We start from the raw sequence: 14,368 nt of genomic DNA on the forward strand, positions 1-14,368 counted from the left end.
ACCGCTTTCACCGGCAGTGGGTGGTAAGCATTTCGAGGCCAAAATACTTGCGCGTTTTCTACGGAAACCCGTTTACCGGGTCAGGACTGGCCGGCGACGTCAACCAACGGGTCCCGGCGCAAAAAAACGGTGAGAAGCACTGGACCAGCCATGACCTCCCGAGGTCCCTTCCAGCCCCGCCGCATTTTCTACCATGGTCCTTATTTATTTTTTTTAAAAAAAAATGAATTTATTCACTCCAAGGGGTCGTGCCCGCAGGCAGGCGGGTGCGTTTCTCTGCAGGCCAGTGCACCCACCCAAAAAATGAATTTATTCGCTCCAAGGAGTCATGCCCGCAGGCAGGCCGGCGCGCTCCTCTGCAGGCAGCGCACCCACCCAAAAAATGAATGTATTTGCTCCAAGGGGTCGTGCCCGCAGGCAGGCGGGCGCGCTCCTCTGCAGGCCAGCGCACCCACCCAAAAAATGAATGTATTCGCTCCAAGGAGTCATGCCCGCAGGCAGGCCGGCGCACTCCTCTGCAGGCAGCGCACCCACCCAAAAAATGAATTTATTCGCTCCAGGGGGTCGTGCCCGCAGGCAGGTGGGCGCGCTCCTCTGCAGGCAGCGCACCCACCCAAAAAATGAATGTATTTGCTCCAAGGGGTCGTGCCCGCAGGCAGGCGGGCGCGCTCCTCTGCAGGCCAGCGCACCCACCCAAAAAATGAATGTATTTGCTCCAAGGGGTCGTGCCCGCAGGCAGGCGGGCGTGCTCCTCTGCAGGCAGCGCACTCACCCAAAAAATGAATGTATTTGCTCCAAGGGGTCGTGCCCGCAGGCAGGCGGGCGCGCTCCTCTGCAGGCCAGCGCACCCACCCAAAAAATGAATTTATTCGCTCCAGGGGGTCGTGCCCGCAGGCAGGCGGGCGCGCTCCTCTGCAGGCCAGCGCACCCACCCAAAAAATGAATTTATTCGCTCCAAGGAGTCATGCCCGCAGGCAGGCGGGCGCGCCACCCCCGTGTGCCCGCACCCCCCCCCGGGCAGCGGGCCGGTGCGCACGCACCCGTGCGGCGCGTGCACACGAGCGCCCGAGGCGCGTCGGCGCGGCCTCCCCCGCGGCAGCGCTCCCCCCGCGCGGGGGCGGGGCCGGGCGCGGCGGGGGCGGGGCCGGGGGCGGGGCGCGCGGCGCTATAAGAGGGCGGCGCGGGCGGCGGGCGCGGGCTCGGCGCGGGAGCGAGATGCGGAGCGCCGGCGCCGCAGCAAGATGCTGGATGGAGACCGCCTGCGGCGCGGCCGCCTCGCCTGCTGCCTAGCGCTGCTCGCGCTGCTCGCCCGCGCCCCGCCGCCCAACGCCGCCTACTTCGGGTACGGGCTCCCGCCCCGCTCCCCGCTCGAGCCCCGGCCCTCCGCGCCCGCCCCTGGGGCCCCTGCCGCCGCGCGCTCTGTGCCCCAGCCCCTTGGTCCCCTGCCCGGGAAGCAGCCGGGGCCCCTGCCCAGGGGGGCGGCGGGGCCGGGGTGTCCGGTGCCGGCTTTGCCCTGCCGCTCCTCCTCGGGGTGCTGCTGGGAGGCGGTGTGCGTGCGTGTGCAAGCGTGCGGGCACCCCCGGGCGGGGCAGCAGGTTACTTTCTCTCCCGCCCCTGCCCTGGCTGCAGCTCCCCGGAGCTCGGGTTTGCTTCAAGGGGTGGGGGGGGGAAAGGAGAAAAGAGGAATTGTGCTGATCCCGGAGAGTCTTATTTTGTCTTTCCTGGAAGGTGCGGTTGTGCTCGGCAGCGGAGTCTCCCAAGCTGGCATTTTCCTGATGGTTGTGGTCCGCGCCCTCCTCCCCCTCCTGGTTTCTGCACGCGGGGCAGATTCGGGGCACGGATTAGGAAAAGCCGGGGGGTGGAAGAAATGGCAAAAGTCATGTTCGTCCTTAAAGATCCAGCTCTCCTGCTGGCTCGGCTGCTGGGGTTGTGGCCACGTGTCTGTGCAGTCGAGTTGCACGGGTTCCCCAATAAAACGGGATGAGGCAAAGACGCCCTTTGGAGGGGCCGATCCCAGCGCGGGGCGAGATCTGGGAAGGGATTTGTGCCTTGTGCTGCACGGAGGTGCGTGCCATCGGGGAGCGCCTTCCCCGCTGATAGGTAAACTTTCTCCTGTTTTTACTTTTCTCCCTCCTCAGAAGCTGCCTCTGCCCCCTCCACGCTAAATGGCTTTAAAAAAAAAAAAGAAAAAAACCTTACAAAATCCAGATGTTTGCAAATGCTTTCATAGAGAGGGGAGAGAGAAAATAAAGAGCCTGAAGTTTATTTTTCTGGCTTGGGCTTCTCCAGAAAGTGTCTGTCAGAGTTATCATTGCTATGATGTCCCTCCCTCGGCTGCGTGCTTTTTGGGCAGGGAATCAAAGGGAACAGCAAGAGCGAGGTTCCCCCTTCCTGGATTTCATAAGACTGGTCTGGGAAAGTTTGTTTTAATGTAGTATTTGAATTGGGATTTTTTTTTTCCTTTTCTTTCCTTGCTCACCGCATTCGTGCCTGGCTCAGCTGCCCCCGTTCTAATTCTGTGGCTTCCCCTCTCCGCGGAGGAAGCGTGGTGGTGCTGAGACCCACGGTCGGTGGCGCCGTCCGAGCCCTGTCCGCGCACGGAGCTGCGGAGGGTGCGCAGCCCCGGGCGCCTGTTGCCATGTGCGTGGCTTTCACCTGAGCCTGGCCTTATTTTTTAAGGCTGACAAAGCACGAGGTTTTGTGCCCGGTCTGCAAATTCCCTCTGTCGGCGTTTGCCCCGTGCCGGTGTCTGATCCCTGGCCTCGTGCGCGTGTCCCGGGCTTGGCGTGCTGAGAGCACGGGCCGCTTCTTGGAGGCAGCTTGCTCCCTTTCCCAGCCCTCTTCCTTTTGTCACCTGTTACCTCTTTCCCTCCCTTCTCCCCCCAGCCTTGCAGAGGGTCCTGCCAGTGCAGCTCTGCAGTGCGGCCGGCAGAGGGTCCTGCTACCCCACTAATGAGGGCCTCCGGCGTTGGAGTGGCCAAGGCTTTGCAGGTGTATCCTGTTCCCAAAGAAAATAAAATATTTTCATGGGAAAGTTTTTTTTTTTGTCTCTTTTAAATTTTTTTCTCATTTAATTTTTCTCCTTTTTTTGGGTGCCCTTTTTCTGGGAGGGTCCCGTTCCCTGCGTGCTCTCAGCCAGAGATGGCTAAAGCTGATCCAGTGTGCGTTTAATCGCTCTTTCCCCCTCTTCTGCTGTTTTCCTTTTTATCCTCTGCGTTGCACAGAGGGTCTGTTTGCTTTTTTTTTCTGTCTGCCCCCCCATCTCTCCTGGCCCTGGCGTTTCTCGGCATCAGATGCGGGGTTGAACCTTAGCTGGGGCGTTTCATTGTTGTCGGGGGTGGGAAGGGACCTTAGAGGTCATCAAGTCCAGCCCCCTGCACTTGGGCAGGAAAGCCCGCTGTCGGTTGTTTCGGAGGGCCAGGTCCCCTTGTTGGTGCCGCGTCTCGTTCTTTCGTGCTTGCTAGCCTTGCTGCACTTGTGCTCGACGTGGGTGAGGGGCAGGGGCAGTCTGGGGCTTTCTTGCCTTTCAAGAAGCTCGGCATGAAATCGGATCAGCTGGCAAGGTGCGGTGCGGGAGATCCAAAAAGCTTAATTACCGTTCCAGTAAACCTGATGTGAAATCTAATACCGAATCGAAGTCAGACCTTGGGTTGTTCACTTGTGGCCACCGGCACCTCCAGCCGTGCTAATCCCAGTGGACGATCCCTAATGGACTGGAGTGGTCTGTGCGTGCGTCTGTGGCAACCCCTGCCTTTCCTCCCCCCTCTTTTTTGGTTGGTTTTTTGTTTTCCTCCTTTTCCAGTTAGACGCTCTTGGCATTTAGACTTGTCGATTGTCTTCATGGGCTGGCGATCCTCCCCAGGCAGCACCGTTTTCACGCTCCCGTCCCCAGGACCGAAGTGTTTAACTCTTTGCTCTGCTTTGGCGAGAAGCCGCTGCGTTGGGTTGTCTTGGGCCACCCGCGCGACGCCTGTCCCAGAGCAGACGTTGCTAAATATCTCTGTGCCGTGAGCTGTTTATCGATCGGCTATAACTGTCCTAAGCCATGCAGCACTGCCACCGGTTGGGCTAACTGCCCATCGTCCTAGAGTCTAGGTGCTTTGCTCGACCCAGGGTACAGGATGAGTGCTTTGCTTGACCCGGGATACTCCTGTTCATCACTTAATATAGCACCGAGCTTAATTCCTTGCTTTTATCACGTTGTCAGTAAAATGCAGGCAGCACAGCTGCAGCACTCTCCTGGGAGAGGAGCATCTTGGCTCTTGAGGGTGTTTTTCTTTCTTTCTTTTTTTTTTTTGCCGTGCTGAGCAAAGTTGGCGTATGCTAAGCATCTTTCTGTTTGCTTAGAGCACAGCAAACCGTCGGCATCTGCTACTAATCTCTCCATTGTCCTTTAAGAGGAGTAAGCCGGAGATCACGCTCGCTGAGCTGCCTTCCGCACAGGAGCATATTCAGTACCGAGGTCCAGGGCCCTTGTTAATCCCCAGTGACCCCTGGTTTACCGAGCATCGGGGGTACAAAGGAGTAGCTCCGGAGCGATGCTCCGTAATGCAGGCTTCCCTGGCCCTGGGCTTTGGTTTCGCACGTAAGAGTCGGGCGGTCCTGCGGGGCTCGCGGTGTTGGAGGACGGCTGTGATGGCAGGCGCTGGCTGCTGCGGCGGATGACCCAGCCTGGCTGCAGCTGCTGCTGCGCTAATATGATTATACACGTCTCGGCCTCCCTTCCAGATGGGCCCGCTCAGGCCGATCCCATGTTGGCTTGCATCAGAAAGCCTGTCCCGGCCTTGCTGTGAATTGTGCTTTTCACGGCCTAGGGTAGAGGAGCTTGTGCAAAGGGCTCGGACTCGGGCTGGGAGCTTTCTGGGTCGCCTTGTGGGCCTTTCTCCCTTTTTGTCACCTGCCTGTCCCTCGTCTTTAGCTGCTGGCTTGAAGTTGCTTCCTTCAAGACCATGCTGCTTAGGGGCCAGTTCTTAACTTTTATTTGATTTTAAGACTGCCTTCACCACGAGGGAGCCGTGCCTGAGAAGTCGGCGGCTGGCCTCGAGTGTGAAGGGGACTGGCAAGGGGGAGGAGACGTGGTTCGGTCAGACCGATGTCTTCCTGTAGCGGCGGGATCGAGACAGCTGTGGCTGATCGCTTCTCCCCTCGCCTCCCCCTTTCCACCGAAACCTCGTCTTTCAGGGAAAGTATTCAGAGTTTCCAAATGTGTGGCCTGCCCAGGAATTAGTGCATCAGGACAGAAATTGCCCATGGTTGCATGTTAATGAGATTGTGTCAGCATGGAGTTATGCTGGTGCCTGCCCTCCTTGGCTGCTTGCACAGGGGAGGATGCTGGATCCGTCTTGAACGTTGTAAAGGATTTTAGGTTGACGTTGGCTGCGGGGTAGAGCGATGCCTCTTGTTTCTTCTGGACGCTCGCAGGTGTCCAGGCTGGTTGCGGCAGCCCTATGCCTGAAAAAGGGATGGCAAATCAAGGCTTTCTTTCCTCGTCTTGGTCTGTTCAGGTTCTCGGCCACGTGCGCTTGCTGTAGGAGGTTGCGCTCCTCGTCCTCCAGTTGTATGGGGTGCACGGTTTTGAACTCGGAGCCCTTGATAGGTGGGTTAGCATCTCTTCCCTTGGTAGGGAGGATGTGAGCTTGGGTGACTGGGCCTGAAGGTGCCTTGCAGATAGTTAGCGGGATTAAAAACATGTTCGTGGAGCAGCACGCCCGTGCAAAAGGTGGTTCGTGGCCTAGCAAAGGGGAGGAGGGGGTCTCCCACAAACTGCAGTGTCCCTTTTCTCTGAGAGCAGCCAATACAAATGATTCTTAATAGTCCGAAAGCGAGTCCATGTCTAACTTCGGGCATGCTTGTAAAACTACTCGGTGCTCATAGGGATGCTTGGGAGTCGTCCCGTATGCCCAAGAAGATTATGCATTTCATTTCCCACTTCTTTTATGTGACTTGGCTTCAGGAGTGGCTTGCTTTGGAGGGGTGGGGGGAATGCCATCCTTGCAGTCAGGGAATGGGTTTGCATCTTGTGCTTTTGGGTTTGAAACACTGTGAGTAGTTTGCTGCCTAGCTAAGGTCAGCTGTGTGGTGCAGGTAGTATTTGGGGTGTGTGAAGCAAGAGGTGGGGTCCTTCTATCCCTTGAGCTGCTGATCTGAGAGGGGGAGAGGCTCAACTTGCCTTGGCTTGCAGCCTTTAATGGAAGAGCCCTCGCAAGGTTGTCAGGATTCGGATGTTTAGAGTTGTCTCTGGGGGGAAAAAAAATTCGTCTCTGGTCCACAAGGTAGAGGACGTTAAATGACGCGTGCATATGTGCTTCAAGATTTCAGGGGGTTTAGGGCCCCTTTGGCCTTCTCCCATTGCAAATGTATGATGAGACATGGCAGTAACGGCCTGCTGTTACGGGGCATCCTTCCCCTTGACTCATCCCACTGTTCTGCATAAGCTTCAATGACCCCGCGCTCAGAAGAAAGCCGTGGCTACTTTTAGCATCAGGACATGCTGCCCGACTCTCGGGGTGGGCCGTGAAGTTACAAGCGCTTGCTGAGCAGATGGTCCCGTATACAGGCGGCTCGATCTCCTTCCCTGCCCCAGAGTATGCTGTCCTCCCTTTTCAGTGCATCTCCTGCATGCCATAGTAGGAGGGGAAGCTGCAAAGTGGGATAACTTTTTAAATTCTGTCCTGGGGACCAGGCTAAAGCCGTTGTCCGTAACCACGTGCTGGTACATCAGCGGCTTATCCTGCCAGAGCGGGGAGCACTGGCCCCCTCCCTCGCGTTGCCATGAGTGGTCCTGAAGGCATGGATGCTGGTACTCCCTGGGGATGCTCGGTCCCTTTCTCTCTAGCCTCCCCAGCATCTCCCATAGGGACACGAGCAAGGACGCTGCCTCTCTCCTTTCCCAGTTGCCAGAGCTACCATAAAAACACACTAATTGCCTCGTCCTATTGCCTCTCCAGGCAGATAATTTCTGGACCTAGTCACTGGATGGTAGTGCGATCCCACTGGATGGAAGGAGCCTCTTAAAAGTGTCACCCCCCCCCCCCACTCCTGTAATTACAGAAGCCCTTGAACTTGTATACTATGGTACTATGGGGCAGGCAGAAACACAGGCCAGAGCCTGTTAGCTTTCCAAATCCCCTGGGCTCTTCACTCCTCCCCTGGAGTGAAGTGCAACAGCTGTTTTAAGAAAAACGCCAAGCTAGGATGGCAAGTGAAGAATACCATATCCGGTTGAAACTACAGCTGGGATTTTACGTAGGCAGAATGTAATTACCCACGTTGGCCTCTGGCCAGGCGTGCAGGTTTAACACCCTCTATTCTGATTTTTAAGAAGCGTCCTGGGAGCTCTTATGAGCCCAGCGATCGTAAACATCAATCCTCCGATGGACCGCATGTGTGGTCCTGCGCTCCAAGCCGTGGCTGTGACCAAGAGAAGCAGGAGAGGGGATGTGGATTTCTTTTCTCCCCCTTTAATGGGGATATTGTGGGAGAAAGTGGTGCGATGCAATGGGCCTGAGCATTAATGAGTGGTCTGAGAGCGGGGGGTGCCGAAGAAGCGGTTACTCGCTTCGCGAGTTGGGCGTGGGGAACCCCACAAGTCGCTGGCAGACTGGTCTTGTTTGCACGTACGCGCGTGCAGTACGACTTGCCATTGCTTCCTAAAGCACAGACGTCTGCTTTCAGGGCCGGGTGAGTGAAACTGCGCGTGCAAATCTGCAGTTGGCTGCTTAATTCCTGGGAGGGCTTCAGGCCCTGCGCGTTTCCGTTGTGCCGTGCGTCTTTATGACGGATGTCTCGACGGTAAAATCAGGAGACTGTTCTGCAAGACCCGTGGGAACCAGGTGGCAGCGGGGAAGTTTGAATAACTGCTCCCTGCCTCAGTTTTCCTTCTGTAAAATGGGACTTTGTCCACAAGCGCTTGTGTTAAGATGGCTCGACTTTCACTGAACTTCCTCAGTGCCTTACAAAGCCCATCCTGTCTCCTTGTGACCATAACGCAGAGTTGCTTGCTTGCCATGAGGATTTCTAGTGTCTGACTTGGCAGGTACTTTTCTTTCCTCCCCTTCCTTTTTCCCACAACTTGGGGAACTTTAACTCTATGGGACTCTGGCTTCCCGATGAAGGGCCAAGTCAATAATTAACTTGCGTTTTGGGAGCTGCAAACCGCAATAAAAGGGAGTCCAGCCCCACAATCCCAGCGTGGGCTCATGTGTGTTTAATTATTAAAGGACTCGTGCTTTATCGTAGAGGCACCGAGCGTTGCCTTCAAGGCTTATTCGGCAGCAGGTAATTGAATTAGCCTTCAGGTGGGGGAGGGAGGTATTGCTTGTGGACCAAGAAAAGACGGATGCTTTGCTGGCCAGCGTGTTTCTCTTACCAAGCTGTCTCGCACGGTTCCCATCCTCTCTTTTTTTCTAGTCCGTTGCTAGCTCAGGAGGACGTTCAAGGCTGGAGGAACCAGCCTGAGTGAAATCCAGGTTCAGATGATGCTCGATCCTCAGAAAGGAGGTCTTCAAGGAATGAGCCCATGGCAGGGAGTAGGGTCCTTAGAGTCGTTCACGATTTCCTTGTACGAATAGGATCCTGCAACGCTTGGCTGTATCGATCCCATCCGCATGTAGCAAGCGGACTACAGCAAGCGTCATTTTGAGGTGGAAACCTGCTAGGTAAAATACCCTGGGCGCACGGTTTTTCTCCAGCCTTAATCTTTCACCAACACGGGCACTCGGCGCTATTGCCGCAGCGCAGAAGGGGCCGCTTGCTGCTCCTAGATGGAGATGACCTCGTCGGCTGTCGAGGCTCGGAGGATCCTTTCCAAAACCTGTTGAACCCGGTGGAAACGCTTTCATTCGGTTCAGGCGCCCGTAGATCAGAAACCGGTCGTTCTCAGTAGGTCGCTTGTGTTCGGTTCGGAGGGGCGCGGTATCGACCCTCTGCAGCAAGTCTTGGGTAGAGGAAGAGCAAGAACGACGCCCGACTCGGTGGGAGAACAAGCCCTGATGGCTCTACTTCTTGCTGCGGTTGTAAGAAATATATGGGGGTGGGAACAAAAGGGTTTTGGGCTGGGGGAGAGTGGGGCTTTGAACCCTCCCTGAAGTATCTGGGATGTCTTTAATCTTTCAAGAGTCGAACTTTTCAGATTGAAAGCCAGGCCCAATACCTGCGGGACTTGCCATGCATCTTTGCCTCTGTTGCCTTTCACGATTCTTCATGAGGACTCCTGAAAAGACCGAAATACTGAGCGTCTTGAGGTCCTGTCGGCGATCGGCGGGTTTGTAGACGAGTTGTTTCATCCTGATCGGTCCGTTGGAAAAGTTGCTTAGCTCAAACAGAAGCTCAGCCTGCAAACTGGAGGAGGGGGAGAAAGTTCAAAAGATGTGTGCCGTCTTGGTCGAAAACGGCATTTGTCTGGGAGGCCGAGGAGGATAAAACCCATTGTTTTTTGGGGTGAAAGGAGTTAATTGTTCAGTAAGTTGTGTTTTTTTTTTTTTTTTTTTTTTTCCTTCTTGGTTTTATCTCTTCTCCTCTGGTATTTTTGCAAGCAGACTTGGAGTTGGATTCCCTCTAAAATCCTGGCCATAACTGCTAATGAGCCTTATCTCTTCAGATACTGTAATAAAATACGCTGGTGAAGCGTATCAACACTGTAAGCTTTACACTGTATTGTAATAGCGCAGTGCAAACACATGTCTGGAACAGGGAGTATTTCATGGCTTTGCATAGATAAACACGTTGGTTAAACTTAAAGGATTTGCTTTTGCTGATAGAAAAATCAGGATTTTTTTTTTTAATACAGCTGCTGCAAACCACTTGGTTGAAAATGGTGAGAACAACATTCACGTTTTTGTTGCGTGGTTTTCATTTTTGCTTCCAATATTAAATCCTTCTTCCAGAAAACTGAAGGGTGGGGAATGTTCTTTGCAAACCTTGATGAGGGGAGGAAGGGCACTTAAAAAAAAAAAAAAACAAACCCACCAAAAAACACACACTTACAGAAAAAAAACCCCTTAACTTTTCCCTCTGGCTGAAACTTGGCAAGTGTCCGCAATGTAGATTTACTACTGTATACTCCCACTATAGACCATTCAAATTTGACTGCATCTGAAGTTTAAAGCTTTTAGTTTGTGCTGTCTTGGAAGGCAAGCTATTTGACTGGAAAGGAACATGCATAATACCATAAGGTTTAATAGTTAGCGTGGATTTAACACACAGGCTCCAAGTCAGCCAAGCATGTGCTAAGATCAGCAATCTTCATTAAATGCTGGTCAAGGGATGACTAGGCTGGCACTGGAAGAGAGTCTTTTTGGTCCATCTGTCACTGCCACTGTTGGAAATCGGGGTTTCTTTTGCCAATCGTCTGTGTGGGTGTTCGCACACCTTAACAGGGCTAATATTGCTTGGCACCTTCACAAGGGTCCCCCCCAGGGTGCCCTGGCCCCCTGACGGAGACTCACTGCTTTTAATGGCATAAGCAGGTATTTCGAGGGTTTCCATCCGTTTTAACTTGTGCGCAGGCTGGCCTCTCAATTCAGCCCGGAGATGTTTCTCGGGAATACCGGCTGTAACCTCTGGTTGCACCGTAGCCATCAGCCTTCACATTCCACCTCCACAAGGTGCTTTATTTATGGGCTTTTCTGTCATCAATCAGCCGTCCGTGACACGCGTCCTCAGCTCCTTACGTGGGAGCATGCCACGCATTGTTGGAGTGTGCGCTGGAATGTGCGTGCGGTCGCCGCCCCTCCTCGTACTCGTGTGAGCGAGACCCGAGTGCCTTGTGAAAGGGGGATCTCCATCTCCTGGGCTGTGGCACGCACGGCCCGGCAGCCGATGCTAGCGGGCTGAGGGCTCAATCTCTTCCAGACGCCGGCTGGGAAATGGGCTCCCTGCAGCTAGTCTTATACCTGGGCTTGCATGTGCTACTCCAAGCGCTGATTTTTATTTATTTATTTATTTTTCTCTGAATTGCTCCCGAGTTTGACTCCCGGCTGCACAGAACTGCCTCTTCGCCCTCCCCTGTCTGCCAATGCACAATCCCAGGGGAAAATCCCACCATCCGCTGGGAACAAATGGGAGAGTTGCTCCTCCGTGGTGCGGGATTCTCGCAAGCGCTGGCAGATCCTGCGCAGCCCTCTCTGAATACACTGCCTTCGTATCCCATGCATGAGATCCAGCTGTTCTTCGTGGTTCCTAGGGCTCCTGGCATGTGAGCGTGCGGCCACCTGTCTGGCAGCTCCTCTCGCACATCTATTTCCAGCTCTCTTGTGTCTGTGAATCCCAAGCTTCATAATGGCTGTGCGGACCAGGGCAGAAGTGAACAAGGGGGAGCAAAAGCTGGGCCAGGTGAGGCTTTGGTGGGTCAGTCTGTCAGTGCAGTGCATTCAGATAAATGCCCGTAATGGAGACCATCAGGCCTACTGAATTTTTTTTTTGGCATTACTGTAGCAATACAGAAGACTGTGGAATGGGGTCCTGGACTCATTTGGCTTATCTGTGAACTCCTTGCTTATCTCTGTTTTTATCCTTGAACCTGTAGGTGAGGTGCAGAACATCCCTGTCCCCTTTCGGTGAAGCTCTTGCTCTCTTGCTGTTGGGAGATGGCTACACCCGTGGGCTTTGACTGAGAGCAGGTCCCGTTGTGGCTATGCCAGGACAACCCGTTCCTGCTTCGATGTGCTTGCAGTATAAACAGATAGCCTGGGTGTAAAGGTGGGCAGTGGACTGGAAGACCAGATGTCTCAACCAAGGTCCGAAAATGCTCCCAGCTGTGCTAGGGATCCAGACGCCATCGTGCAACTCTGACCGGTGCCCCAAGCTGTTAGCTTTCTTCTCTAGGGAGTGGGTTGTGTGGGCTCTTCCCTGTTTCCAGCCTGGTGTGTGGGGTAGACTGGTCTTCGCAGCTGGCTTCCCTCATTCGGCCAAGGCTTTTTCTGGTATGTGAAGAGCGCTGTCATCTTTTCTCTGCAATGCATTTGACTGCTGTGATGTGGGTCCTTCTTGCTTGGTCAACAAGTCTGTGCAAGAGGCTGGGAGAGGGGAGGAGAGGAGTCGGCAGCTAGTTTTGAAGCCTGCAGTCCAGCAGTGGTGTGTGGTCGTGCCACGAAACGTGTTGCAGCGTCACGTGGCTCCTGGGTGAGAACTAGCTGCTCTTCGGGGTGGGGAGGGGGTGTCTACACCTGACTCCAAATTCTTCCTAGGTGTAAAGGATTTTAGCCTCTTTTAGGTGAAAGGCTACATGGCAAAACTCACCTTTTGTAGACCAGGGTTGTCTGCTGGGTCCAAGGTGGGATGCAGGGAGCAGAAGACAGCAGTGACAGTAAGCCTGCCACTTCGACCTGCTTCATTGGACTATTTGCATGGGATTTGCAGGCCATTTAATTCACCTGGTTAGGAACTGGGGATGCTTCAGAGCAGATGTGCCTTGCATCTCCCTTCACATCACTTTCTATCAAGTTTGGGGGGTTGAGGTATTCAGGACAGCCTCTGCCAGGAATACAAAGTCTGCTCCATGCGGAGAGAGCAGTGCTATAAGTGAGGAAGGACGATCTGCCACAGACGACCTGGGTAACCCCTGGCTTCGTCTCCTGGTGGTTTGGGTGCCCTGCTCGTGAAACGGGGCCATTCTCTTGCTTTTGCTTATTTTAGGTTGTGAGCTCTGTCTTGCACAGCTAACGCATCTTCTCCACATCTTGCAGGCCTTGCAAGTGCAAGTAGAAATAAGACGGGCTTAGGGATGGCAGCGCGTGGCCCTTATGCGCTGTCCAAAGCAGAAGCACTCTGCTAGCAGATGGGAGCTACTGCCGCTGTTGCAGCCTCTAAAGGGTGGCCAAGAAAAATAGCAGGCGAGTGATCGATTGATCCTCTGTTCTCGAAGCAGAACTTTCCTCCCCTTATCCTTATCCTGCCATTTCCCATCGGACTCGACCTCAAAGCGAGTCCCTTTTGATTTGACACTTCGTTGGCTGGGGTTCAGCGACGAGCCCTCTTCCCAGCACGCCTCAGAAATGCAATGATGGAGTTAAGTGTCTCGGGTTAACTGGTGCTCTTGCATAAGTCATAAGGCAAGGACGAGGCTGCCCGAGAGCCTCTGTTTATGTGTTTTTTGCGTTTGAAGGATGGAGAGGGAAGAAATCTGCCCAGTGTGATGGAAACCTTCAATTCCCTCCTGTCCCAGGAGGAGAAGAGTAGTTTCAGGCCGGAGCTAGGAATGAACTTCTCTTGTACGCCGCCTCCCCCCTCCAGGAAGATCGGCCAGGAAAAATATCAACAGTTCCATGAAAAAGTCTGCCGGTTTGCTAAAGTAGTGGAATAAACATACCTGTAGGCATAACAGACCGAACCACACAGGAAACATTAACTAGAGCGAACACACACAGCCTCGCTCCCTCTCCCCCTGTATATCTACCAGATTAAAAAAAAAAACCCACCATGCGTGCACGGCCCTGCATAAATCAAACGGCAGCTGTGTGCGGTGGAAGAGCCAGCTCGGCTCGAGCGAGACAGGACCCAAAGCGCTCGCTTCGGAGGCGAAACCCAAACTCGCTGTCCTTCCTTTCCCTTCCAGCTTCAAGTGACTCGGTTCTTTGTCCCCGAAGGGCAGAAATGACACACGGGAAAAAATCCCTTCCAAATCGAGCTGGACTTGGCTATTGGAGGGGTTTGCTACTATTTTAATTTTAAGTCTCCATCTCCTGAGCTCTGTTTTGACGCTTGGGCTCGTCTCTGCCAGGCTTCTGGCCCCGTTCTGTACCGCCAACTTTCTAGGAACAGTTTTGGTGACTACCTGGGTGACAAAGGGCGTTTGTGCCCGAAACCTTGCAAAGAAGACTTTTTTCAACTGTTTGAGTCAGTCTAATAAAAGATACTGGATTTACCCACAGAAGCTTGCCTGGGTGCAGCTTTGCACTCCATTTTGCCCATGTCTAGCTTTTCTCCCCTCCCGCTCTTGCGTATTCATCTCCAATAACTAACAGCCGTCCCCTTGCAGCATGCCTTCATCCTGAGGACTGCCTTTCTGGTGAAGTCCGGTGCTGGGAAAGCTTGTACCCTGCTTCTCTTTAAAAGGTCTGGGTGGAGACCCCATGAAAAGGGGACTGAATAACTTCTGTGTTGTTGCGGTCTTCAAATTTGGGGGTTGGTAGTGGGGCATCAGAGCAAAAGATAAGGCTAGCCTAGCGCGTGAGCGTAGGTCGGTACAGATCGTGACACGTAAATGTTAATGTGTGGGATGGGTCCCAGCTAGAAAATGCTTTCAAGTGCAATCTGCAAGACATTGGGAGACCCTGGTATCAAATACGTGTAGTCCCTGCTTTTACGGTAGGGACAGTTTGCCTAAGACTGCCTAGCAAGTTAGTCATGCTTTACTCTCTCCTTTATACTT

General features: G+C 53.9%; 1 protein-coding gene across 1 annotated transcript in view; it reads left to right on the top strand.

Moving 5' to 3' along the window:
• Positions 1-1,210: 1,210 nt before the first annotated feature.
• WNT9A (Wnt family member 9A) overlaps positions 1,211-14,368 on the top strand; it is a 62,309-nt gene continuing 49,151 nt past the window's right edge. Inside the window, exon 1 of the mRNA XM_090047939.1 lies at positions 1,211-1,342. Within this exon, the coding sequence (XP_089904065.1) occupies positions 1,242-1,342 (101 nt within the window). The 5' untranslated portion in view covers positions 1,211-1,241. The remainder of the gene's footprint in view (positions 1,343-14,368) is intronic.

The sequence above is a fragment of the Crocodylus siamensis genome, chromosome 5 (assembly GCF_052110815.1).
Source record: "Crocodylus siamensis isolate JL-2025a chromosome 5, ASM5211081v1, whole genome shotgun sequence".
Taxonomy (NCBI): domain Eukaryota; kingdom Metazoa; phylum Chordata; order Crocodylia; family Crocodylidae; genus Crocodylus; species Crocodylus siamensis.